The sequence below is a fragment of the Lates calcarifer genome, linkage group LG24 (genome assembly GCF_001640805.2).
Source record: "Lates calcarifer isolate ASB-BC8 linkage group LG24, TLL_Latcal_v3, whole genome shotgun sequence".
NCBI classification, from domain to species: domain Eukaryota; kingdom Metazoa; phylum Chordata; class Actinopteri; family Centropomidae; genus Lates; species Lates calcarifer.
The window spans coordinates 1,622,547-1,635,932 of record NC_066856.1 but is presented as its reverse complement, the minus strand read 5'-3'; the positions used below and the strand labels follow the sequence as shown (position 1 = coordinate 1,635,932).

At 41.2% G+C, this 13,386-nt stretch overlaps 2 protein-coding genes across 2 annotated transcripts; one reads left to right on the top strand and one right to left on the bottom strand.

Annotated features, from left to right (window-relative positions):
• Window positions 1-811: 811 nt before the first annotated feature.
• On the bottom strand, window positions 812-7,882 carry LOC108898299 (copine-3-like). The gene is given in 17 exon segments (XM_018698250.2): window positions 812-1,286; window positions 2,457-2,690; window positions 2,815-2,948; window positions 3,030-3,081; window positions 3,233-3,287; window positions 3,399-3,478; window positions 3,480-3,533; window positions 3,720-3,779; window positions 3,926-4,009; window positions 5,055-5,153; window positions 5,568-5,657; window positions 5,740-5,817; window positions 5,923-5,994; window positions 6,648-6,722; window positions 6,806-6,985; window positions 7,073-7,245; window positions 7,735-7,882. Coding segments are annotated over 16 exon segments (1,626 nt in total). The 5' UTR covers window positions 7,232-7,245; window positions 7,735-7,882; the 3' UTR covers window positions 812-1,166.
• A 495-nt stretch (window positions 7,883-8,377) lies between these two features.
• rmdn1 (regulator of microtubule dynamics 1) lies at window positions 8,378-12,725 on the top strand. Its single transcript, XM_018698252.2, is given in 11 exon segments — window positions 8,378-8,646; window positions 8,940-9,045; window positions 9,862-9,946; window positions 10,092-10,215; window positions 10,217-10,252; window positions 10,332-10,421; window positions 10,503-10,558; window positions 11,647-11,734; window positions 11,857-11,887; window positions 12,017-12,150; window positions 12,234-12,725. Coding segments are annotated over 11 exon segments (927 nt in total). The 5' UTR covers window positions 8,378-8,511; the 3' UTR covers window positions 12,276-12,725.
• Window positions 12,726-13,386: the final 661 nt, after the last annotated feature.

Sequence of the window (13,386 nt, the reverse complement as noted above, 5' to 3'; positions counted from 1 at the left end):
TTTTATAGAATGTAAAACATTTAAAGCTCAATATATGAGAACGTGGCTCTTTATAGTGAACAGGATTTATCTGTTTTTATTAACAGAGAAGATTGTTTTTCATTGAAATGTCTGGTTGAGCTCAAAAATAAAAATGTCACATATTTATATATTTTAGCTGCTTTTTGTGATTTGATATGAATGGAAGTGATTGTGTGAAGTCAGCAGATGATATTGTCTCATATTACATATTACTCCCTGTGTGTTGCAGGTTGAAACAGTATAGCAGAGCTGGTAAAATCACTGTTCATTAGTGTAAAATGGTCACGAACACAGCTACAGAAAAGTGGAAATGTGATTTAATATTAAATTAGTGCAGAGACTTTGTGCACTTTGGGAAAATCATGCTGTGAACAGGAACTGGTGATATTAGTCAGACACAAGGGAGCATCAGTAATGAGATCCCCCTTATCTACTAATACGAGCTCTGTGTTTCTGTTGGAGGAGTGAGATAAAGAGGTTTTTTAGTTGATTATCTTTGTCAGCAAGAGCCATCCATCTTGAAACCAGCTGTGTCATCTTGTTTCATTTGTTGTGGTCATAGCTCAGTCTCTTGTTTGTTATGAACAGACCTTTTACAGCACTGGTGCCAGTGAAAAATACTGACCCACAGTATCAAAACAAAGCTCATCGTTTCTATGTAAATTAAACTTTGCTTTCATGTACAGGAGCAACCAGGATGTGTACCAACAGGGAGGTGGGTTAGAGCAGCAGCGAGAAGCTGTGCAAAGTAACAGCAGAGAAAACCTGATAAAGAGAGAACAAAGAAACGTCCAAGAAATAATATTTAATCAATAAAGGTATACCAACATGTCAGATGACACATGACAAAATAATGTGATTATTTTTATTGAGATTGCTTGGCGATTTCATGCATGATAAAGTATCGTGCGTCCAAGGAATTCTTCTGTCATGGATCAGACTGAAGCGATAATGAGTTCAGTCATGGATTTGGGGTTCACTGTGATTCTGTTATTCTTTACCCCACGTTCATGTGACAGCACAAGCTGATAAGAACAATTTTTGGCTTTGATTTGCATCATTCCATCCAGTGAACATAGAGGGAGGGAGCAGGAGATGCAGACAGGCAGTTAATATGAGGTATTTGGGTTAATCGTCGCACCTTTCTAGGACGGCTCAGAAACACTCAATATATTCGGGGGTTTCAGCTTGTAAGAATTGAAGAAGGAGGACACCTGATCAGGCAGCTCCGCCAGGACACTCTGAGCGAGGGCCACACTGTTTCCCTGCAACGACAATGTCACAAGAGTATGAAGCAGCATACCATGGTGAACTGTAGGATATACTGTCTACTACACAGGGGCTTGTGTGCACTTCAGCGCTCAGGACTCTCTGTCGTGTTCAGGACCATCTCGCTAACTGCTAGTGTGCATGTGTCGGTGCTACACTATTCAGTGGAATCAAAGGAAGGCTAGAGAGAGGGCAGGTGGGCAGAGTGGTGTGTCTGGAGTTTACATCAATGTGCAGAACAGTTAAAGGTCCAGTGTGTAACATTTACGTGGATCTATTAACAGAAATGGAATATCACTTACAAAAATATGTTTTTATTAGTGTGTAATCACCTCAAACTAATCATCCTCGTCTTATTGTTCGCTTAGAACGAGGAGGTTATATCTACATAGGGAGCAGGTCGCCCTGCCATGTTTCTACAGTAGCCCAGAATAGACAAACTGACCTAAACAGTGGTTCTATATAGGGTCTTTCACATTTTTATGTTGACGTCACAGCCTGTCACAGCTTGTTACAGCTATTACCTACAGGTTAGCTACTAAATACAAAATGGAAATATACAGTGTTTCCCTTGAGGTCGCATAATTAAAACATGTCAGATTAATGTTGCTGGTGAAGACCAGTTTGCCTCTGCCTTCTATTACATCAAATGTGAGACTTATGGTAAATTTGTTGCTCTGCATTGTAACTTTTATTCTTATACTCTATTTGTTTTACTGTATTTTAGCTTATTTTCATTTTCTAATCTCTAAGCACCTTAATAATTCTATTTAATTGTACCTGAATGTCCATTATGTGTTTCTTTCCTTTTCTTCTTTGTCTTAATGCTTTCCAAGTTTTAAGTAAAAAGCACCCTGAATTGTCTTGTTGTTGAAATGTGCTGCCTCGCGGCTGTTTGTCTCTCTCTCCCCGTCTGTCTGCCGTTTTTCGCTCTATATAGGGTGTAATAATTCTCACTATACATTCAGACATCACTACAAAATGGCAAACTCACTATTTAGTGCACTATATAGCTTGTGTTGGTGTGAAGCTGGTGTCAAGAACAAAACTAATTATTAATATATTATTTTACATATATATTACACTGACAAATCAGTAAACACCTGTTATATTAAGTGATATTGGATAATGAAATATTAAATAATAATATTTGGGCTGCTGCTTACTTGGAAATCTCTGAAGGGCACAAACTGGACGATGTCTCTCGCTGCGACTTCACCAGTGTGTGAACTCAGCAGTTTGTCATCACTGTCCAGGAACTCCATGGCACTGAAGTCTGCCCTGCCCACACCCACAATGATGATGGACATAGGCAGACGAGAGGCCTGGACGATGGCGGCTCGAGTCTGGTCCATGTCTGTGATCACTCCGTCTGTGATAATGAGCAGGACGTAGTATTGCTGCAGACGGACGGAGAGAAAACATATCAGACCATGTCAGATATACAGGACTCAATCAGTTCCTGTTTTGTTTTAATATGTGCAAAATTTGTTTGAAAACCATAGTAAGTATTTGAACTCTTACTGAGGCTGTGTACTGGTGCAGAGCTTGACTGGCGAAGCAGGCCACATGGTTGATGATCGGAGAAAAGTTGGTAGGACCCCACAGCTTCACCTGGGGGAGACACTGCTGGTATGCCTGCACCACACCCTCTATACCTGCAGCACACACACAGATGAATATGCAAAATGCAAAATGCAGCGTTACTAAACAACAGGGAAACACAGTCTTAAACCTACCTGCACAGAATGGATTTGTTGGATTGAAATTGATTGGAAACTCATGGGAAACCTGTAAAGATGATTCATAAATAGATACATTTATAAAACTGAAGTAATGAAGCAGTTTTTAAAGTACAGTAAACTCTCAGCACAGTAAATGTTGTAATATATCACCATCTCTTCAGATGGGAACATATTGGCATATTTTCCATTAAACATGCCTGCCAGCTGGGGGGGATCTGGGCTCCAAAACCAAAGACAGGGAACATCTTGTTACTACAGAAAGACAGGAAACATAAAGGTAGAGGTTTACCACATAAATCCTGTAGAGGGTGATCAGTGCAAGGCTTCAAATCTAACTAACTCCATTCAGTTGATTTAGGTCACCTGTCATAGTCCTGGATGACGTTACCCACTGCCCAGATGGCTGTCAGGTATTCATTGTAGCCTTCAGGGTTGATGTAGTGGCAGGGACTGGGGAGAGCTCGGGTCCCCGTTAGAGCCTGTGAAGTCAATACCGATCTGGACCAGATCCCACAGAAGACGCAGGTCAAGATACAACACTGTGATGAAAACTAAAATGTAATCAAATAAAACTATTTATTTCAGAACAGACCATCACTGTTTGATGTACTGATTACTAAGATGTGAACATACAGTAAATAAAAGTCTTTAAGATGATGTTGTGTCTGATGTCTCCAAACTCACAGTGAAGTTGATCTGACATCCCCCCATGATATAATCCAGGAAGGTGTACTCCTTCACCACCTGAAAGAGAAAACATGATGTAAATGTGATGCAATAAACACCAGTGAGAGCAGTGACATATATATGAAGAGTTATTTCTGCATGTCTTTAAAATGCATGACACATGACTAAAAATGATGAAGGTAGAACAGTTTCTAACTGATTACCTGGCAGTGCCTGATGCAAAGGACCCCAGAGTTTTTATAGTTTTTCTTCTTTAACTTTTTTGGGTTGATGCATTCAAACTCAGCCTGAAAGTGAAAACATGAGTCATGTTTACACTGGTGCTCGAAAATTTATGAACCCTTTTTGCATAAATACGATCTATAATATCATCAGATTTTAACAAACATTTTAAGTCCTGAAAGTAGATAAAGAGAACCCAATTAAACAAATGAAACAAAAATAGAAACTTGATCATTTATCAAGGAAAATGATCCATATTATCTGTGAGCGACATAAATATGTGAACCTCTAGTGTTTTCTATCAGTTGGATAACAATCAGGTGTGAGTGGGTGCCCTCATTTGAATAGGGAGGCAACTAAAGGCCTCTCTTACATTGGCTGATGTTAATGAGTCCACCACCAGGATAAGACTGAACAACAGCAGTGTGAATGGCAGGGTTACAAAGAGGAGGCTACTGCTCCCCAAAAAGAACACTGCTGCCCGTCTGCAGTTTGCTAAAGGTCACATGGACAAGCCAGAAGGCTGGTGGAGAAATGTTCTGTGTAAGATGAAACCAAAATAGAACTTAAATGAAAAGCATTATGTTTGTACTCTAACCCTAAGCAGACAAGTCGTCCTACCAAGGAATGGTTAAAGAAGAATAAAGTCAGTGCTTTGGAATGGCAGAGTCAAAGTCCTGACCTTAATCTTATCAGAATGTTGTGGAAGGACCTGAAGCAGCATGCCAGAGGAATGGGCTAAAATGTCTCCAGCTGATGTGCGGGACTGATAAACAGTCACCAGAAATGTTTATTTGCAGTTATTGCTGCACAAGGGGGTCACACCAGATACTGAAAGCAAAGGTTCACATACTTCTACCACTCACAGATATGTAATACTGGATCATTTTCCTCAATAAATAAATGGTCAAGTATAATTTTTTTGTCTCATTTGTTTTATTGGGTTCTCTTTACCTGAGACTTGTGTAAAAATCTGATGTTGTAAGTCATATAGAAAATGCTAAAGGGTTCGCAAATTAACACTACATTGTGTTTAAAATCATAAATAAATAACATGAGTTTTATGGGTAGAGTTGGAGTCATACACATATACGTATGTATATATCTCACCTGAGAAATGTGCGTTCCCATTTGCATCTCTGCCAGTGTGGTTTTAAAGCTCCCAATGAGGTCATGGGAGCCGCTGATGTGATGGTCGTAACAGTCGACCTGAAGGTGACATTAATAAGTCAGAGCATGTAAGCTTCTCTGTTAAAACATAATTAAAACATGCCGTTTTCATTGTTTGTGATCAACAAAGATACAATAAATACGATAAATTAAAAAGGTCACTCCTCACATGCTCAGACAACCAGTAACATTTCACTTCAGTGCAAATAAAGTACATAAACTGAGTAAAAATAATGAAGCAAAAATGCACACCTTCACGTGGTGATGCCATTAATCATGCAAGCACACACACATCTCTCATCCAGCCGCGTCGAAAAAATACTCCTTTGTTTTAGGGTGAAAAGAAAATGCAGTTAGAAGATGAATTATTAGAATGTTAGTCGTGTGGTCAATCAAGCCAACAGAAGCTGATCCAGTTTCAGGAAACAGGTCATGGTGAAAAAAAACTTTTACCTTTATAGGTTTCTCCACATCTCCTCCACACAGAGATCGCAGTGAGACACGGAACGGTCTCCATGTGGGGTTCAAGTTGTTGTAAACAACCTGCATGAACAGCCACAGTGAGTCCATAACAATAATAATAATTCAGTACAGGTATGAGTGAGTAAGTTGTTGGTGAATGTACCTCTGTCCTGTGAGCCAGCTGCCACCCAGTCTCTGTTTGCTTGTAGAACTCCAGGAACGGGTCGGACCACCACAAATACTGAACAACCAACAACCTCATTGATCATTTACAGTACTTAAAAGTACAGAAAGAAAATCAATAATAATAAAGAAGCAGTGTCAGATCTAAAGTGACCTTCAGTACCTTTCTGTCCAGCCTGCGGGCACACACCTCAAACTCTGCCACTCTGGTGTCTGTTATTTCTTCAGCACAGATCTATTATTTAAAAAAAAAAAAACAACAACTTAAGGGTTGGGCAGTTTTGAATTCTGAAAATACTAACAAAAGACAAGCAATCAATCAAGAGTCGCCATAACTAGCACCAGATGTAGAAGTGTTAGTCTGAGGTCGCTCTATTCATCAGTGAGAACGTTTTATTTATAACAGCATTACTTTATTTGTATGTCATGTAGAGATGACTTTCATTCAGTATTTCATTCATGTATCTGATGTCTGTGATTTTAAAGACATTTTTAAAACAGTGAATTATTGATATCTTCCATGATTTACAGGCAAACACTGACTTTGAATTAAAAAAAGCATAAAAACAAGTTGAGATAAAAAATACTGGAGCCACTGTAACTGTAATTGTAGAGTCTTCTGCTATATTTATGTGTCTAAAAAGTAAAACATATTTTTTAGAACCATAAACTATTCTACAATAATATTTTGAGTGATTATCCCTTTATATTTGTAAATCTTCCTTGGGATTAGTGTCTTTTTCTGGCTCCTGGCAGTTTTGTTAAATTGACAACATTTGAAATCAGACTTAAAGCTGAGTTTCTTTAAAAAAAAAAAAAAAAAAAAAGACACTATATGTGCAGCAAGGACAGTTTAAAAGATGTTGTTAATGACAAAAATCCACTCACTGTGATGGTCCCATGACCTGCAGGCCTCTTGTCTTTTAGCAGCAAAGATCGAGTCATCTGTTTGCTGGAAACAATCTGGACACAAAACATCAGTGTCATGGAGTAATAAAAATAAATGGCCAAAGTTCTCTTTTAAAACTGTACAAGGTGAAGCTCACCTGACCCAGGGTACATTCAAGCTCCCCCAGGAAATCATCATCACTCAGGTCGTAGGTGTTATTGTCAATATCATACACACAAAACTTCAGCTTCTGCACCATCTCAAAATAGTAGTCGATAACAAACTTCTTGGCAAACCTGGGATTCAGGCAGTTCAGGATCATCTCTGTGCGCCCATACTGATTGACAAAGAAAAAACACATCAGGGGAACGTCTTTTTAATCAAGATAAAACCTGGAAATCTTGAGCCACGACTTCATACAGACCTCATACCAGTGGGATCCTGAGGTGTTGAGGTACAGGGCACACAGAGGGTCAGACTTGGAGAAGATGTCCATGTCCATGAGGTTGTCACAGGAGATGGTCAGCTCCACCTTAGTGGCCATATGTGTGGCTCCTGGCGCTGTGGGCCCACCTGAGGCCATGGCAGCTTGCTGAACTGGGATGATAGATGCTGTGAATTTTAATGAGTGAATATTTCTGCTGCTTTACGTTTCTACTCCACAACATTTCAGAGGGAAATACTGCAGCCTTTACTAATACTTTCACTAAAGTAAAACTTTTAATGCAGGCCTTGTCTGGTGTTACAGTGGAAATACATTATAATATTTGCAGTAATTAACGTCTTCTCTGGGAGGAGCAGCAGGTTGCAGTACTACCATTAGCCCACCACGTTTTTTTTTATCACAAAATATGGGCTACCTTTAACAGAGATTACTTTTAGTTCCTACTGAGGTCCAACAGACATCTGTATAAATAATAATATGCCAATAAACGCACAGACCTGGACTATGACAGTTTTAATTAAACTTGCGGGTATTTTGGTGGGTGTGGCGCCGCCCTGTGCACCAAAACTAATACCACCAACCGAACACCCTTCCAGAAATATCTCTTCATATTAACGCACAGCTCACTCAGACTTATTTACCTGTTTAGTTGTTGAAATTAAATGTGTTACCGTCCGCTTGCGGTAAAACGGTACATGTAACGTTATCTGACAAGAACAGCTGAGGACCCGGGGCGGTGCAGAGCGGCGGCTCCGCCCCGCAAACCCACCTCCTTTCTGGAGGCTGAGTCGCTAAGCTAACGACTTATTTTCTCTGAGGTTACTCGTGAAGTTAGCCCATCTAAATACGTGTTATGTACTGTATTTGTGCTAAAATTAAACGAATAAAACTTTATAGTGACACTGTATTGCACAGTAAGTTGGTAAATGTTAGGGTGGAACTCGCACGAGGGCTGGTTGTTTCTCATCGGCTATATTTGGGGGGAGCAGACATTTCCGGGGTGCATTCAAGAAAGAAAACAATATTAGCCGCTCGCTAAAAGAAAAGTTTAAACTGCTGCTGTTTGGCAGTTTGTTTTTAATGTGGCTCTATGAACAGCCTCAGTCTAGTTAAAGGAGGAAATGTTAATTTAAAAAAACAACCACACAAATATGTATGTGTGAGGTTGTGCTAAAATACTACAATATACAAACATTAAGCAGTAAAAACAGGACAAAAGAAAAATTATCTAAAATATAAGCTACACGAGTCACAATTTTAAGGCAAACTATAAAATGAAATATAATGTTTAGTTTGTGCGTTATTGTCCTTTTGAAACGTTTTCTGTTTGTGCTCTTGAACACTTCCTGTTTGTCTTTGCTGTAAGTTTGTGACTCCCTGAGCCTCTCTGATGATTGAGTGTTTGGACCTCGGACTCGATGGCTGGGAGAGCGCTCATTCGGTTCGTGAGCAGGACGTTACCGCCGGTGTCGTCCGGTGCTAAAGGCGGCGGAGTCCGGGGAACGAGCCGGTTTTACTGGACCACCTCTAGGAGGGCCGCCGCTGCTCTGACCGTAAATAATGAAGCGCTTTATTCTCACCCATAGAAACTGTTTACCTGCTTACATATGTATACGTTGAGCTGCTGCTGTGCGGATGTAGGTGAAAGGTCAGCAGCTTTAACTGTGAGCTGCTCAGTCAGAACAGGCTCAGTCTGATTTCAGTGCATTTAGTCCAAGTGTAACAAACTGTGCAGTGACCCTCTGTCAGGTTACCTCAGGTCAGGTTACCTCAGGTCAGCTCAGACTGGTCAAACAGCAGCCTGGACTCAGTCTAACCTGCACCTGTCACCTCCTCTCCTGTGCAGGGTGGAGGAGCTGCATTCCTCCTCGGGCTTCCTGCTCTCTCCTGCCTGGGCTATGGAGCTTATCACTGGGTGCAGAGTTCAGCCGTGATCCACGCTCTGGGAAAAGGTAGAAAACTGAGCTTCATGGGAGAATTCAAATACAGCTTTTTGCAAGGGGGTGAGGTTTAGAATAACATAATCCAAAACACTGTCACAGTGATGAATTCACTGTGTCCACGAGGAGAGGAGCTCCTCTGTGGGGCTGAGGGGTGGAGGGTAAGGTGGGAGGACAAGTGACTCCATCCTGGGAAGAGCTGTGAACTGGTCTGAGCCTGAGAGAGAACAGATGAAAGATTCAGTCTTTGAATTTTACACTCAGTGGCATCTAATGCAATGCAATCCAAGAGCTCAGCCATAAATTTCACCTTTGCAAAGATAATGATGTTCAGGTTTGAGCTGTCAGTGTCAGAGAGGCATTAATCTCTCTGTCTCTGTTTATCATTGAGGTTGTAGGTTGCAGCAGTGTGGAAATGAACTACTTTGTACTGAGAAGTGTTTCTAATGTTTTGTCCACCCCATTTACAAACATGAGGGGGGAAGAATACTAGAAACACATTTTCAATGTAATGCAACCTAGTACACCACCTGTAATTATAGCTGAATTAACACTAAACGCAAAGCTTTAATAAAAAGTGGCCATTTTAAGCTCAATAAAGGGAGAATATATGGCAGAGCTGTTATATTGGATTGTATCAGGTGTACCTAATAAAGTGGCCAGTGAGTGTATATCAAAGTAATGAAAAGTAAGTCTAGTCCACTCTGACTCTTGTCCTGACCGTGTAGAGCTTTTATTTTTATTTTTTAAATAGAGCCCAGTATAGTGAAGTGTTGTGTGACAGTTTTCTGACTGAATGTGTTGTTGCGGTGCTTTGTACCTGTGCAGAGGAGGTCCTGGAGCAGGCAGACTACCTGTACAGCAGTGCAGAGACAGAGAAACTCTACCAGCTGTTGCTGCAGTACAAGGACAGGTGAGACACAGCATTGTTTATTAGATATTTCTGTTCTTACTTCTAGTAGAGTGCTTTGTGCTCTGCCACCAGGGGGCACCAAAGTAAAAGAGTTAATACATACTGCATCTGTAATATCACATACTGGAAATGTGTGTCCATCCAGTGATGAAGCGGAGTTCCTGTGGAGGCTGGCCAGGGCGTCCCGGGACCTGTCCCTCCTGCCCAACATGGAGGCCGAGCGCAAGAAGCAGCTGACGTTCGAGGCCTTCGAATACGCCAAGAGAGCGACTGGACAAAGATGACAAGTGTTTTGCAGCACATAAAGTAAGACAGAGGTTCATTCCCCTGCAGGATGCTTGTCAGTGCAGTTTAAACTATGAGCTTCATTCCTCTCCTGACACAGTGGTACGCCGTGTGTCTCAGTGACATCGGGGATTACGAGGGAGTCAAGGTGAAAATTGGAAACTCATACATCATCAGAGACCATCTGGAGGTGAGAGGACATCTGGGTCAGTTTCATCACGGCATCACATTTAACTTGTCATCTGAAGTGAAACATGTTTTTTCTTCCCAGAGAGCCGTCGAGCTCAATCCCAAAGATGCTACTTCCCTACACATCCTGGGATACTGGTGAGACCTCTTTCCTCTTTAAACCAAGTCTGTTTGAGATTTGACTCAGGTGTTTCTTCCATCACTGTGGAGGTTCAGGAAGTGATGCTTGCAGTGGAAAATGTTTGTTGGTGCTGAAGACTCTTCACAACAATATATGTTGTGCAGTTGTCACTTTTTGAGGTGATGGTTCTAAAGGTGAGGTGTGTTCAGAGTGATTATATCCTGCTCTGAAGACAATCAGAGCCGCCCCAATTTTTACCATCAGAAATCCTGTTGTGTGGGGGCGACCCAGAGGAAAGCAGAGCACGCTCTCTGTGGATTGTCATGTGGAACAATAGCCGATCAGAAAGCAAGCTGACTGAAGACGGAAGCACAACAAACAAACCAAAAAAACCAACAGAAAACATCCCTGCTCGTGCAAGATTTGGAGTTTTGAGAGTCCAGACTTTGGTTGTTGGTGGTGAATCTGTGAAGACGGTGAAATCTGTCATTATTTGTTGTCACGTGTGTGGTCTCTTACATTTTCTACATTATCGCTTAAAATTTTCTAAATCTTTTACCGTGTGCCGGGCTTAAGTGTTTTCAACCGTGCTCACGGCTCAGGGTAAGAGTTCATCCTGAGGGGGGATACAAACAGCTGGACCACATTTCGGTCTGATTCATTAAACAGATGTTTTTCACAGCTACATTCTGACTCGTCAGGTGAAACCAATTTAACCTAGCAGTGGCTCAGAACACTCTCTCAGTGAGTCAGTGTTCCCTGCAGTGATATGACAAAGTGTCTGCTGTGAGAAAGGTCTGTAGTTGTCAAGGTATTTCAGTCTGGATCAGTATGAAGGACTGTCCCACTGAGCAACAGTCTCAGACTGAACCATGTCACTAACAGCAGATGTTTCATCCAGGATCTCAGTATTGTGCCAAATATTAGAGCAAGGAGTTTTAGAGCTTTAGCTGTGAAGCTGAGACCAAGAGGTTTACTTTTTAAAAATGGCTTGGAAAATGTTTTATGAGGAAGAAAGTACTTGAACACGTTGTCACGTGAGCTCAGTGCACGGCCGCTTTAAGGCTTTTATCCAGAGAAATCTTCACCTCTCGTCTTCTCTTAGGTGCTTTGCTTTTGCTGAGCTGCCGTGGTATCAACGTAAAGTGGCGGCCGTCATTTTCTCATCACCACCTGTGTCCACATATGAGGAGGTGAGGACTTTTTTTTTTTTTTTTTTTTTTTGTAACTGCAGTGGCTGAAGTTAGAGCAGCTTTTGTTTTGGCCTCGTGAGTCACAAACACGTCTGTGGATGAAGTTTTCTGTCTCTTTTCAGGCTTTGGAATTCTTCCTGAAAGCTGAAGAAGGTAAAATGCTGCATACTAATAAACCCACACAGAGACAGTCTCTGAATAACAGCTGATCTCCTGTCGACTGCAGCTCTGTGCTTGTGAATGAAGTTTCACTGACTGTGCATAAATGTTCATTTTTCCCAGTTGATCCGGACTTCTACAGTAAGAACCTGCTGATGCTGGGGAAGACGTACATGGTGATGAAAGACGAGCAGAAAGCACTGCACTGGTTAACCAAAGCTAAAGAGTACCCTGCCCGCACACTGGAGGACAAAGAGGTGCGAGCTCTGATGTGGTTTTACTGTGTTTACATGAGGAAGACTTTGAGTGCTGATGTGAATACTCATTTGTTTCTGTGCAGGTCCATAAAGAAGCTGTGGACCTCCTGAAGAAGCTGGGATGAGGCTGTGTTTTTACCTCTCAGGACTTTTAGACTGTTAACTACTAACAAAATGTTTTCTTTGTAGGATTCTGTAATTATTAATACAGGAGAACTGTAAGTGACCTTACAAAGAAATCACTCATGCCTTTGATGTAACAGGCCAGTGTCCAGCTCTTAGTTAATTTAAAGCCACAGTATAAATATAAATATAGGACTGTCCATGATCTCTGTCTTTACCTGTTGTAAATGACATTTTTAGAGTTTTTCTGCTTTAATCAAGAAATGAGACCAACTTCATCAGCAGCACAAGGATCCGCTTCCTCCAGTTCAGTTTAAATGTCAGTATGAAAGTTCAAGCTTTCACTGTGACGTTCAATGTTTTTTATTTTCAAATAAACACCTGTTTGTTTTTTGACATGTAACAAATCCATTCCTGCAGTTATTTGACTATAAATGACAGTTTATAACTCAGAGTGGTTTTGTGTGGTCAGTCTCCAACACATTCTCCAGAGTGGACTCTGTTTCAGAAATCGAACGAAGGATCAAGTGTACCATGTATTGTTGGCATCACAGTCACATAAACTGACTGAATTCAAAGCAGCTGTGAAGATGCTCAATATTTCTCTTTCCAAAGGCAGGAGCTTATCAATCACAGCTGATGAACCCAGAGCAGTGTTTAGTTTTTCTTTCAAAGCAGAATAAAAGTGTTTAGCTGAGTCCTGAGCGCAACACAAAGAAAGCAGCCGTGGTCATGGAGGGGGGTTTATTCACTTATTTATTTGTATCTCATAAATCCATCTCTCTTCATTTAAAATGGGTGAAGCAGATTAAAAATGAATCTTCTATACACATCGTCTCCAGTAAAGGGGCATTCTGTACAGTGTAGTTGGTGTTTACAGTGTGTATCTACACGCGATATGTTACAGTGTGGGTGTGTTTCAGGCGGCCTCGACCGCAGTCGGCAGTTACACGTCACAAACTGAACTGATAAACAGGGTCATGAACCAGCTTCGCTCTCACCTGTCCAGGTGAGGTTTCATCTACGCCACTGGCTACGATGGAGGCCACCTGAAACGTCCCACTGATTTCTGATAAGAACAAAGGCATCACAGATTTCCATCAATGGAGCGGC